Below are 14,499 nucleotides of genomic sequence, written 5' to 3' on the forward strand. Positions count from 1 at the left end.
TTCGATTGAAGATTCCCTTGAATCGAATTGCTCGAGCCATGGTGAGAAAGATAGTTCGATAGATACCACAACCTTTATGAGGATGGGTATCTCTCGACAAAAAGAGATTTTTTCCAAAAGCCACCGATCTATAAAGATCACAATATCGTATTCGTCTTGAATAAAAAAAATTGCATTTTCATTATGGTCACAACAAATGCGTTTGGATAACATCCAATTTTTTGAAATGCGTTTGGATAACATCCTTTTTCGATTGGGTATGGCTTCGACTATTCTTGGAGCCCGTCAATTAGATAACCACAGACATATTTTAGTTAATGGTCATGGATCTTTGTATATACAAAATTTTTGCTGCAAACTCTATTAGTATTATTACAGCGAGGGATGATAAAAAATCAAAAGCTCTGATTCCAAATTTTCTCGATTCCATGAGGAATTGATAAAACATCTTACAAAGACACATACCAATATAAAGGATTAGTCAGAAATCGAACAACTGAAGCTCCTGATTCACAATATCTTGTTGAAATGATTGATTTAACTTTTATAATGAGAGATATGTCAAAGTCTTGTCAACATAGGTTGTAGGGTAGCTGCTCTCTTTAAGAAAATTAAATACGTCACAGGCTACCAAAGTCAAACTGATGCCTATGATAGGATGTCTAAGTAAAAAGATGAAGACACGTGCCCCTTCATTCAAGGGACACTAATTCATGTGCAATACTATAAATACCTTCTTCTTTACATCATTTGAAGGCTAATGCAACTCAAAATACTTAAAAGATATTCTTTGTCTTCTTACTTGCTTATTTCATACACTTGTTTGTTAGAGTTTAGATTATCTTGTTTGAGTTGTTGGAGCTTAATCATTGTTATGCAATCATTTTTAAGTATACTGTCGGTGTCCCAACTTTTTCATCTTATGTCATAGAGCATCTCCCACATCCATATATTGTAACCTCATTTGACCAAGTCTCCGATCAAAATGTGTTGGAATTTGCTTATGTGGATGCAAGTGGACCCGGCATCTATTGTCCATGTCACCTTTACAAAAACAGAGCTCAGCAGATTGGTACCATCTGTGGTAAGCTCCACTATAACCACGAACATTCCCGTAGAAGTAATCAGTCGAAAAATAGTTGGGTATCCCCCATGATAAATAACTTGTTCTTGCAGAAGAACAAGTGAAAGCCCTACAAGTTTGGAAAAATCTGATAATTCAGCTGAGAAAAGAAATGAGTTCAGAACGCGATGTCCCTCCTAGGAAGGTGAGAGAAAATACTAATGAAGTTCCACAAGTAGCAGCTCAAGCGGATTGACGCTGACCCCACGACCATTATAGGCACGGTGGGATGAAATACAAAGCCAAAGGACCCCATTCTCTCGACGGGCTAGAAAAGTGCAAATGCAGGGACAGTGAGGTCTACCTTGTGCCTCAAAAATATTATCCATGTGAGCATGAAGTCCAAAGCCAAAGGGCCCCAATCTCTCGACGGGCTAGAAAAGTTAGCCCCCTTGAAAAGAAAGTGAATTGATGTATCCTCGAATTATGCTTCTGGTTGACCTACTAAGCCCAGGCTAACATGGAAGACAATTCCTCCTTCCCGAATACAATCCGAAACATGGGCCGCCAAAGTCTATAAGTGTATTTGACAGAATCAGTCCCGCAGAAACTAGGCACAAACTACTCTAACAACCTCCTGTGCCTAGAAATAGGTAGGTTACAACCACCACTTCCTACTACTCAGTAGCTGGAGGAAAGGTAAGAATATGTCCCCTGTGTTGCGATGCCTAGAAATAGGAGTCATAGGAGGGAGAAAATGGCGAGAAATTAAGCAAGCCCATCTCAAAGAAGTGATTTTTTTTTTTTTGTTTTTAATTATTTATTTGAGATTTATTTGTACTTTTGCAATTTGTTCTTTATTTTTCTTTTATTTATTTTTGCATTATTTAAATAAGAGGGTATATTCGTCATTTTACTGCTTTTAATTAAAAAATGATAAAAATAATGATTTTCACATGAAATATAAAAATAAAAGTGAATATGTCAAAAATAAAATGTAGGGATGTTTTGCACAATAATATTGAAAGGTGTAGACGTTTTGTGCTAATTACCCTTTTAATCATTTATTTAGATTCATTTGCAGTTTTTTAAAAGTTTAGGAGTATAATTGCAATTTATTCTTTAATTTTTCTTTTCTTTTTTTTGTTTTATTTAAATAGGATGTCATATTTGTTATCTTACTTTTTTTTAATTAAAAAATTGGATGAAAATGACATTTTCCACAATAGGAGGTGAAAATGTCAAAAAATGAAAGGTAATGATGTTTTGCACAACAAGAGTGTGTTTAATACACTTAAATTTTTCATGGAAAATGGAAAACCAATTCCAATTCCATGTTTTTGCTTGTTTGATAGCTCTGTTTTTTCATGGAATTCATTTTCTAACTGTTCATGCCACTTAGGATTCTTCTTGCTTTTCAAGGGATTGGAATCCTCGGTTATTGTAGCGCTTTTTTATTTTTTTTCTGATTTTTAGTTTTTATTTTTTTGGCAATGAAAACGAATTCTAAGAATTACTGTAAAAAAATATTTCCCTTTAACTGAGAATTTTCAAGTAAAACAAAGCCAAACAAAATCCAAAAGATAGATGATTTTCTTAAAAAAAATTTGTTGACAATGGAAACAAATTTCATCCCCAATACCAGTAAATTTTATCCCTTTAATTGACATTTTTCATGTAAAACAAAGTCAAATGAATACCAAAAAATACTTTTATTTTAACATTTTTAATGTGAAAAATTATACTAATTAAACACAATATATTATAATTCCCACTAAAATAATTTTTAGGCAATTCAATTCCCTGAAATTCATTTTCTTTCCATCTAAATTCTATCTTTATAATCAAACGGACCCTCATATTACAAGATAAGGACTTTTTTGCTAATTACCCTTTTATATGTATATCGTAAAATAAGCTATATTATCTTGATTCTGGGGTCTATATGCAACTTCACTAGCATACACCAATTCATAAGAACCAAGAGACTAATCTAGATATACTTTTCCGACCTCAAATTCTCTCTTTCTCGGTCCCAACGTATTATCCCATTTATTATGAGTTCTCATGCTACCCTATAAACTATCCAGGTTTGCGTAATCTATTTTTCAGTTCATGACACAAGCTATTTTTCGATATTTTGAGTTTATAAGCCATGCTTTCCTCAAGGAGACGACGTAAAATTATTAGATTCAAGCTACCATTAGTCCTTGTTTGGATTAGATTAAAACAGGTCGATAAAATTCTTAATCAAATTCAACAATTGATTTTAACCACGCTGTTTTCATACAACTTTTTATCAACCTTTTAACTGTAGAATTATTAGATTCAAGCTACTATTAGTCCTTGTTTGGTTTAGATTAAAAAAGGTTGATAAAATTCTTAATCAAATTCAACAATTGATTTTAACCACGCTGTTTTCATACAACTTTTTATCAACCTTTTAGCTGTAGAGCTATCGTAGATACTGAATCATTGTGGATTCGACACTCTATTTATTATTATATTACTTTTCTACGATCTGTCCACTTACAAGATAAAATTGACAACAAGTTTATAACACCATTAATGGGAATGTTTTATTCACCTTTAGCTTTAGCTAATTTTAATTTTAATTTTAATTTTTTCTCTTCCTTTTTCATTTTTAGTTGATCAACTTGTTTTTCTTGGTTTCAATTTCCTCTTCATTCAAAACAATGACAGCAACATGAGATGTTAGCTGGCAAGATTAATGAGGATTTTGGCCCATGGTATTATTTTTCACATAAAAAATTTGATGCGCTTCGAATCATCTTCAAATCCAATGGTCGTTAACAAGGACGTCTTGCTATTCAAAAAATTAAAAAATCATCAATCGCACAAATTTTTCCTACACTCATTATTATAATTTATAAATCACTCGAGCAATTCTTAGAAGAACAAACGATGAAGGGAAGATGCTCTAGCTTAGCACACTAGTAGTTGAAGTACGAAGAACGAAATGAAACTGAAATGCATAATTTATGGATCACAATAATATAGTTACGATTATATACTAGTCACAAATTACAGAAGGTCACAAAAATATAATTTGTTGGTCACAATTAAATATTAGTCACAAATCACATATTTTATTAGGCCCCAAATTATTTATTAGTTACAAATTATCTAATAATCTATTACAATAATTCTTCATCTCACCCACACATTTCACAGTCATCAATGTCACTCGAATTGTCGTCGTCGCCACTACGCCAAATCCATAATCCCGCACCACCACCACTTGTACCACGAATCCACCACTATCACTACCTCAAATCCACAATCCTCTACTACCACCACCTACACCACAAATCCACCACCACCATCATTACTACCCATGTAAACAGTTAAAAACATCAGCTTCAACACAGCTCAAATCCACCACCACCTCTACATTCAAACCTCGATCACATTCACCGTCAACAAACCTCAAATCTACCATTGGACTACAATAAACTACTGACGTAGAAGCACAAACACAGTACAACCAGAAGCATATTCTAGACTAATTTATGAAGATACATGGTTGGAGTAGTGATGAATTGAGGGTGGCGACCCCACGGCAGGATTCAAGATTTTTAGTTCGTGAATTCAGACGTCTTTTTTGCAAATTTTGGGCCTTAATGTGAGGATTGTGTTTAAGAGGTGATTGCATTAACGGTAAGTGGTGGCAGCAGCAATGGCAACCTACAACATTCTTGGGGGTGAAAATAGTGGTTAAGATTAGGGTTAGGGGTGAAAATGGAGATGTAGTGGGTGTGGAATGAGGTAGGATGGTGGCTAGACACTTGAGTTTTGAAAGAAAAATCATTTGACTTGATTATTTAAATGGAAAATAAAAAAGGGGAAAATTTTCATATATAAGAGATTATGTATCACCCATTTCAAAACTATGAAACAATGTTTAAAATTTCGAAAATCAAATATTAATTAAAAATATGTTTAGTTAATTAAATATATTAAACTCACAATTCTTTATAATTTGACCATAAATTATCAAATTAATTGGTCACAAATAAAAAATTTTATATTTCACAATTTATTCATTGGTTACAAAATGAAAAATTTTATAAGTCAAAATTAATTTATCGGTCACAAATCACAAATTTTACAAATTACAACTTATATAACAATCACATAATTATCAAATTAAGTTATTTATCGGTTACAACTCAATAAATTGTAAGTCAGAATTATACTTTTTAGGTCATATATTATTTATTGGTCACAAATTAATTAATTTAATGAACATAATCGACTAAATAGTTGGTTACAAATATCTCCACCAATCCCATCTCACGCATAGCCACCACCACAATCTTTGCACTACCACTACAACTGTCGCCACGACCAATAACACCACCTCACCATGGCAGCCAATATCACCACCACCACAACAAACATCGCCACCATCATTGCCCAAACAACACTAACAAAATCACAATGAAACCAAAACACCACCAAAGCAGATCACAGCACAGCATCCCAAAAACACCCTCAAAGCTGATCGGAAAAAGAAATAGCCCTCCCAAAACAAATTGAAGAAAGAAACTCCAATGCAATCACAAAGAGTGTGGTGCACGTCAGTGACGATAAAGTCGCAACACCGCGTGTATTGTTCACAAAAATATATTTCGATTTTAAAACTCCGCGAGTATACAGTTCGTTAACAAGTAACAAAATGAATTTTTGAGTTCAAGTATAGTCCCATAGAGATTATACTAGTTTAAATTCAAATTATTTTCGCCTTAACCGAAACAAGAGAAATTGATGATTTTTCTAAGATTAAATTGTAACCACTTAAATAATGAATGAATAAAGGACCTAAATTAATTAAAATTAATGCAAGACTTAAATTAAATGCAAGTATTATAAAAATATGATAATAAAAAGCATACTAGACTTTTGAATTCTCTTATATCAATCCCCTTCAACTCAAAATTTATAAATATGACAACACGATTCAATTATGAAGACTAATATTCCTAATTTGCTTAACAATCTCTCTCGAGTAGAATTAAACCTATTTTTATTCGTGACCCGACAATATTTCTATGACGGATATAAAAATGCATTAAAGATTTATGAATACTTAAAGGTTACTTAAAATATAACAGTATATTTCCATCCTCTATCGGACTCCACGATAATTGACACTATGTCTAATTTATTTTCCATCTATCGAGAGTCAAACAAATCACAATATTCATATAATTAGTGATTAAATAATTTTAGAAAAATTATATCCATGCCAATCGTTCAATAATTAAAAACGGATTTTAACATCAAAATAAATAAAAGTTAAAAATTCGTAATACATGGTAGATCGCAAATCTTGGCACAAAATAATTCAGCCGAGCATAATGTTGAGATTAAACAAAGAAATGGTAAAAGCCATCACCAAAATTCAGCCAAAACGTGAATAATTCCTCAAATTCGTATTACTGCTGCCTTATTCTTTTTCTCCTCCTCTGTTTTCTGCCTGCTGTCCCTTTTACATGTACATATATCCTCCTTTTATTTCAAATCAACTACCAATTTGTGTGCCTCTTTCCATGTAGCAGCCGATTTTTGTTTTAGTGAATATATATCAATTCAGCCTCCTTTGAAGAACTCACTTCATTTAGAAATAGTACAATTCAATCCTTGAGTCCAATTAATTGTGTAATGAATGTCTTTCTCAAATTTTAACATGTGGAATTTAATCCCAAAATTATAAATTTAATTCGATTTTGTGCTTCTTTCTTTCCAATTGCTTCAAACGAGTCCATCACTTAAAACAAAATAAAATCAACCCAAATTAAGTAGAAATCAATAATTTGACGCCATAAAAGTTTAGTAATATAGTCCGAATAAGTGCACAAAATGCACTTATCAAACACTCACAAACTAAAAATTTTGTTCGTCCTCGAACAAAATAAAACAAGGCTTAGATATAAAACATATTACTAGCTTAAACAAACAACAAATAAAAATATTCAACGTTGACTTGCTTACCATATGCTTCAGGTTCAAATTTAAGCAATACTTTAGAAAGATCCAAACAACATCAAAAATAATTTTTAATTAAACGATGCTCGATTTTGTGTGTGTGATTAGCCAACATTGAACTAACTCACATAAGAGAACACGACCAATTAAGTGTTGTTGATTTATTTATAATCTCAATCCTCTTGTGGTTAGTTTTTTCTCAAGCTACTCGTGCAAAAATCACTCATTATGCTTTTCTATCCAATCCCAAGGTATTTCTAGCACACATAGAGTTCCTAAAAATTATTATAATGCATTTTTCCACACAAGTGGTCAGAATTAGATACTTGTAAACTTATAAAAAAGATGGTAAGTCTCTCTAAAAATCACACTGTCAATCTCTAGAGTTCAAATTTCAAAGTTCTTACCGGGCACATCTCACTTTTGACAATTTATCTCTCTCTCTCTTTGACATCTTTTATACAAGATTTCTCTCCATTAAACTTTCTAAATAACACTTGTAGCGAGTTTTAGGTCGATGACTCCCAAGTCAGATGACTCTATGGCACCAGGTTTTTAGATACTCTTACAGACTTAACAACTCGAGTTAAAAAGGCTACGAAAAGAGATAGAAAATGTATCATTTTTTCTTTCGATATGAGAATCAAACTTTTCATTCTTTTTTTTAAACACCTTATGTGCAAAACTTCTTTCCATTAAACTTTCTAGATGGCCCCTGCAGCAAGCTTTAAGCCGATGACTCCTAAATTAGACAACTATAGGGCACCCAAATTTAAAGATCCTAATAGACTTAATCACTTGAGTCATAAAAGCTACGAAAAGAAGTAAAGGATGTATGATATTTGAATTTTTTTTACAGTGATCAGTACCTATTTTAGACTCCTCAACTCTAACCTTTTCAAATAACGCTGGGATTCGAAAACTCCAAACCATCACACTTCTATGAAAACAAGTACTAATCTTCCTACCCCTAAAATAATTTTTAGCAGTTTGGTTTCTATATAAAGGATTTGGAGATTTTATTCAAATATAGGTCAACAACATCAACAAGTCCAAAAAAATAAATTGTATGCCAACATAAGTGATAAGTCAATATGGTCATGTGCTCAAATAATGAAATCTAACATGGATAAGTTTTCAAATAAAAGCACAAGTTATGATGTTGTCCAACATCTAACAAAATATATACTCAATTCAAACAAATAAACATCTTCATTTATGATAAGTTGTCAATGCTAACTGGACACTATTTTTTTCAATTTATTTTTTATTTTTTGCAGTTATACAGACCTGCTCAACATTTTTAAAGAAAATAAATATGTATTCCAAGTATCCTAAAACTCGCCTATCTCCAAACAAAATACTACATTGTCCCCAATGTAGAAGCACAAATAATCAAAGTAAAGGGTTAAGGTTCAAAAACTCCACGAGGTAAATGTCGATGAGTTGAAAGATCAGATTTGTCTGTTTGGTGGACATCGTGACAACATCCACTTTTTCTTATTGCTATGCTTTAAGTTGCTGTTTCAAGAATTCAAAATAAATATTAGCGATAGCATATGAGGTTTAAATATTTACAATAAATACATACCAAAAAAGATTGAAATCTAGGTGCATATTACATCATTGTAAGTTCAATAAAATGCTAGGATGCTAACGACATAAATATGCCCAAGTTACTAATGAACCAATAAGTAAATATGCCTAAGTTACTAATGCAAATCTTAAAATACTGCCTAAAATGTATTAAAATCGATTTAAATGCATGAGTTCCTAAATTAATGCAATCCCTAAAATTACTTGTAATGTAATAATTAAACAAAATAAGTGAAAAGAGATAGAAAGATGGGATGCCTCCCATTAAATGCTTAATTTAAAGTCTAGAGCTCGACTTTTGCATACGCGTTTCATGGCACTTTGAATATGACTTTGGATGTCATGCTTAACTTGCTCAATTTGACTTTGTTCTATATTGCAGCTTTCTTCCAAATTTTAACCTTGTCCTTCTTCAAGTAGTATGACTTTTCGCCATCTCTTGTTTCAAACTCAACAATGTACACCTCAATCTCTTCATAAGGTTTAATCACAAACTCAATTTTTGAGCAAACGATAGAGTCGAGGGATTGCTTGCTAATCTCCTTTTCTTTGAATGCTACCAAATCTTTTTGGTCCATTATGGTTAAATTTTCGGTCTTTTCATGACCCCATTCTTTAGTTGAACTTTTATCGAGTTCAACGTTCGTATTCAAAACATTTGGCAAAGAAACAATATCATCTTCATCGAAAGTCTTCTTCTCATGTGGTAATTGTTGGACATCCAATCGATGTGATTCCCTTAATTGATGTCTATTAATAATCGATAGAAGAAATAATTTCACAAGTAAATCACCCACTTCAAATTTTAGTGAGAGAAATAATGTAGCAGGCAATTCACCGAAGACAATTTTATCAAGTTCACACTTCCACTTTTATATCTCGTAGTCGTTGTCCTATAATGAAATCTCCTACAAGCATATCCCCCTCATCAATTTCTTGAGTTGCCAATTGTTATTGTCTTATGGTGAAATCACGTACGAGCATTTCATTGAAATCAACCACAACCATATTTTATCCTGCTATTTTTTGTCTTTTTATATCCCAAAAAGAGAAAAAACAAAAACAATCTGAAATGAAATGAAAAAAAAAAAAAAGAATACAAGTAGAAGTTCGAATTAGTGCTAAAATAAATCGAACTCAAACAAAAGTAAAGTTCTCCTGTAATAGCGCTAAAAACTTATTCACAAAAATATTTTTCGATTTAAAAATCCGCAAATGTATGGTTCGTTAATAAGTAATAAATTGAATTTTAGAGTTCAAGAATCGTTCCATAGAGATTGTACCAGCTTAAATTCAAATTATCTTCACCTTAATCGAAACAAGAGAAATTGATGATTTTCTCTAATGTTAAATTGTAACCACTTAAATTATGGATTAATGTAGGACCTAAATTAATTAAAATTAATGCAAGTTTTATAAAAATATGATAATAAAAAGTGTACTAAGATTCATAATCCCTTTATATCAATCACCTTTAACTCGAAATTTATAAATTTGAAAACACAATTAATTATGAAGATTAATATTCCTAATTTGTTTAATTATCTCCTTCGAGTAGAATTAAACATATTTTTTGCATGTAACCCAACTATATTTCTATGATGAATGCCAATTCCTTCCTTCCTAGGAGTCCAAGTGATTTTTAATTTCAATCCAACATAGCCACTAAATGGGTTTATTCCAATCACAAAGCCCACTTAAATACCAATTTCCTTTGAAGACCCCACTTCATTTAAAAATAGTGCAATTCAATCCTTGAGTCCAATTAATTGTACAACCAATGTCTTTCTCAAATTCTAACTTGTGAAATTTAATTCCAAAATTATAGATTTCGTTCGATTTTGTTATTCCTTCTTCCCAAATGCTTCAAACGAGTACACCATTAAAAACAGAAGAAAATTAATCCAAATTAAATAGAAAGTGATAATTTGAGGACATAAAAGTTTAGTAATATAGTTTGAATAAGTGCACAAAATGCACTTATCACGCACAAAGGTGCTCTGAGGGACACAGCAGGCGCACAGCCGGTATGGAGGCTCACAGACCTTCTATCATCCATTGTATCAGAGCCCTTTCATGACCAGACTGAAGAATCATAGTCGGAACTACTTACTTGGCAGTCTATGTGTAACGTAGAGCGTAGAGAGTGAAGGGAGAGGAAAAGCACCTCCCCAATGGTGGTGGAAGGTAAGGAGAAAGGAAGAGTGGCAGGATGTGGTGGAAGGTAAAGAGAAGGAATAATGATGAAATATAGAGAGAATGAGAGGAATAGAGGATATATTGGGAAATAATTAGGGTTTAGAAGGGTAAAAAGTAGTGGGGTAAATATAGGGGTGTCAATTAGGCTCGCTGGCTCGGGCTGCCCATGACTCGGCTCGAGGTTTGATGGAACTGAGTCAAGATTTGGGTCGAGCCCCATTTTAAAGTTTCAGGCTTAGTTAGAGTCGGACTGTGTGGCTCGCCGACTCGGGCTCGGGCTCGGGCTCAGGCTCGGGCCTTATTAATAAAAAATGAAAAAAAGAAAAGAAAAAAAGGCAGCTTGCTGCCTTATTTTTAAGGTAGCAAGCTTAAGGCTCCTGCCTTAAGAGAAGGGTGTCAATATAATAATAAATAAATAAATGGAGAGATGGAGAGAGAGAAAAAAAATTGAGCCGGCTCAAGTTGAGCCTTATCTTTTTGATCGAGCTTTTGCTCAACTCAGTTCGAAAAAAGCCCGTTTGATTTTACTCTAGCCGAGTTCGAGCCTTGAGTTTCGGCTCGTGAGCCAGCTAAGCTCGACTCGTTGACATCTCTAGGTAAATATGTAAAAAGATTTTTATATTATTATTATTATTGAAAATTTTAATTATATCTGATTTTTGAAAAAACCTTGTAACTCTTAATTATGAATTCAGAATTTGAAAACACGTCGTCCAATTTTAGGCGTGCGTAATTTTCCCATTTTTGGGATTTGGCAATAAAAGTTTATTGGGCCGAGTGCTACTAGCCCATTCAATGTGGGCCATTATTGAGGTAGGCCGTAGAGGCAGATGACTAACCCACATAGTATTCTAACATTGGGCCTGGCTTTTAGGGTTTCTGCATTTATTCTTAGACCGCCACACAGAGAGAGAGAGAGCGCGCGCGCTTTATACTGTTCTTCAAATCTTGGAACCAATTGCCCTCAGTCGTGTCAACAAAGAACAAATCTACTAAAATGGAGCAAACTTTCATCATGATTAAGCCTGATGGTGTTCATAGAGGCCTGGTTAGTTTTAATCTTTTTCATTTTATTTCAGTTCTGCTTTTCGCTTAACTTTTGTGGTTTGTTCTATTTGGATTATTAATTTGCTTTGTTCGTGGAAATGTCGAATTTTTTGAAGTTAGTATCCGGGTTTTGTTTGTTTCAATTAACTATCCATGTAGCATACGGTTTTTCTGTTTATTTTTGGATGGAATCGAGAAAATTAAGGTCATAATCGAATTCTTTGTTTGGGAAAGTGAAAAAAGTACAAGATATGGGTTTTAATTTTCCTGGCTGATGAATGCAGAAATACAGTAACTGGAGAAGGTTTAGAGGATTTTAGGCTAATTTTGCCTTCTAGCATGTTTGGATTTTTTATTACATTGAAGCTAAAGTATAAGTTACTTGTTTTGGAGTCAACTACGAAATAATTAGCTTACTTATTTCTAACTTCTATTGATAAATATTTGCTTATTTACTGATGAGTAAACCTTTTAAGCTTAGCCAGACATTCTCTTAATGTATTTATAGAAATAATAATTTCTGCCTTTGTATCTCATTCATGTTATTGTTCTGTTTCAGGTTGGTGAAATCATTGGCAGGTTTGAGAAGAAAGGCTTCACTTTGAAAGGTTCCTTTGTTACCTACTTTCAAATTGTGGATTCTCTTCTCTAGAATTTTTTTAAAATAGCCCTCTAATTTTTATTCATGTTGAAGGCCTTTTTATACCTTATTAGAAATAACCTTCATTTCTAGTGCCTTCTGATGATTAGTCTTTAGGCATTTTTATGTAGTGACAATTAGCTTTTGACGATCTTATATTGTCGAGTCCAAGCTCTGGGTTGAGAAAAGAAAGATGTCATCTCAATTATGTTATCTCAATTATCTCGTGGTTGTATGATTCCTGGTCACTTGAAAGCATATGGGGAAATTAAGAATGACAAAATTAGATTGAGATTCACAACTCTACTTTCTCTACAAAGTAGTAGAATAAGAAGATTTTGATTCTGAGAGAAAAAATAATGATGGCTAGTGTACAACAGTCTATGCCCAAAATCAATTGGAATATCTACTATACTATATGGAGTTCTGAGTTAATCATTTCTATGACTCTTCACCTTTAACTCCCATCAGATATGAGTTATATAACCAAATGAATGTCTTTTCCTTTCGATTTTCATTTTTTTCCCTACTGTGAACCTCCTTGCTTTATGGCTACAGGTTTAAAGCTCATCACTGTGGATCGCCATTTTGCTGAGCAGCATTATGCTGACTTGTCTGCAAAGCCTTTCTTTAATGGGCTTGTTGAGTATATCATCTCTGGCCCAGTTACGGCTATGGTTTGGGAGGGTAAGAATGTGGTGACTACTGGCAGGAAGATTATTGGAGCCACCAACCCAGCTGACTCTGCTCCTGGAACTATCCGTGGTGATTATGCCATTGACATTGGCAGGTGAATTTTGGTTTCTCATGTCGATTCATTATGTGGAACCTAATATTACATCAGTTAATAAGGCCAAAGCATAATTGCCATACTTATACTCATAGATGTATTGCTTAACTACAATTGGAAAGAAAACTGTTTGGTTTAACCAGGCTCTTGATTTGTTCAATCTATCCATGAAAAGGTCTTGTATCTCGATGGCAAATGTGTTATACGTGAAATTTCAAACTTTATACTGCTAGGTTTGATAAGCTGTAAACTTTACTCGTGGCTCTGATTTTTTTCGCTTTCAAGATTATTTAGAAAGCTGGAAAATGTCGTGTTTTCGAATGGATTGTAATTGCACTATAATCTTTTTGTAGTACAAGGTTAATTATGAAGATATAATGTATATTTTTTCCACTTCAGGAATGTCATCCACGGAAGTGATTCAGTCGAGAGTGCAAAGAAAGAGATTGCTCTTTGGTTCCCAGAAGGAATTGCAGAATGGAGGAGCAGTGTTCATCAATGGATCTACGAGTGAAATTTCTTCCTTCAGTTGGATCCATGATTATATGTGCGGGTAGTTTTCTATGGCTATTTCTAGCATCAAATTACAAATTTTGACTTCAAATTGAGTTACTTGAACTTTGTTCTATGAAGTCCTTTGCCATTATGAAACAGTTTTGAGCGTTTTTGTTTGAATATGATGATTTGCTATTGTGTTTCAGGTTTTTGCAGTGCATGATTGTGAATGTCATCGTATTTCTTATACTCAATTTGTTTAGTATATATTGATGAGAGTAGAGACTATGATAGAATATTTATATCAAAAGGATTTATCATATGGATGGAAGAGGGGAAAACAAAAAAACTTTAATTACACATTTTTTGAAAAGGAGATTACGCCTCTTCACTTCTCTGTAGAAATTGATCACATCATAATATTCGAGATCTCTGTCCTGTTTACACGAACAAAAAGTATGGTTGAAAACGTCAAGAAAAAACACCTGACGGGAAGCAAATGAAAGAAACTTTATTTTAGAAGATGTATTAGCTACATAAACTACCGACTAAGAAGCCTATAAGAGGCAAGTCTTCGAGGCTCGTAGTGTGTTCTTGGAGGAGCTTTTGTTCTAGTTGATAGTGGGTAGCTTTCATTACAGCCTGAGTGGAATAAGA

The 14,499-nt window shown here is 33.1% G+C and overlaps 1 protein-coding gene across 1 annotated transcript; it reads left to right on the forward strand.

Moving 5' to 3' along the window:
* The first annotated feature begins 11,719 nt into the window (after positions 1–11,719).
* LOC111409866 (nucleoside diphosphate kinase 1-like) lies at positions 11,720–14,057 on the forward strand. Its single transcript, XM_023039946.1, has 4 exons — positions 11,720–11,918; positions 12,477–12,525; positions 13,116–13,347; positions 13,747–14,057. The coding sequence occupies exons 1-4, from the start codon at positions 11,868–11,870 to the stop codon at positions 13,859–13,861; spliced, it is 447 nt and encodes a 148-aa protein (XP_022895714.1). The 5' UTR covers positions 11,720–11,867; the 3' UTR covers positions 13,862–14,057.
* Positions 14,058–14,499: the final 442 nt, after the last annotated feature.

The sequence above is a fragment of the Olea europaea genome, chromosome 15 (assembly GCF_002742605.1).
Source record: "Olea europaea var. sylvestris chromosome 15, O_europaea_v1, whole genome shotgun sequence".
NCBI lineage: Eukaryota > Viridiplantae > Streptophyta > Magnoliopsida > Lamiales > Oleaceae > Olea > Olea europaea.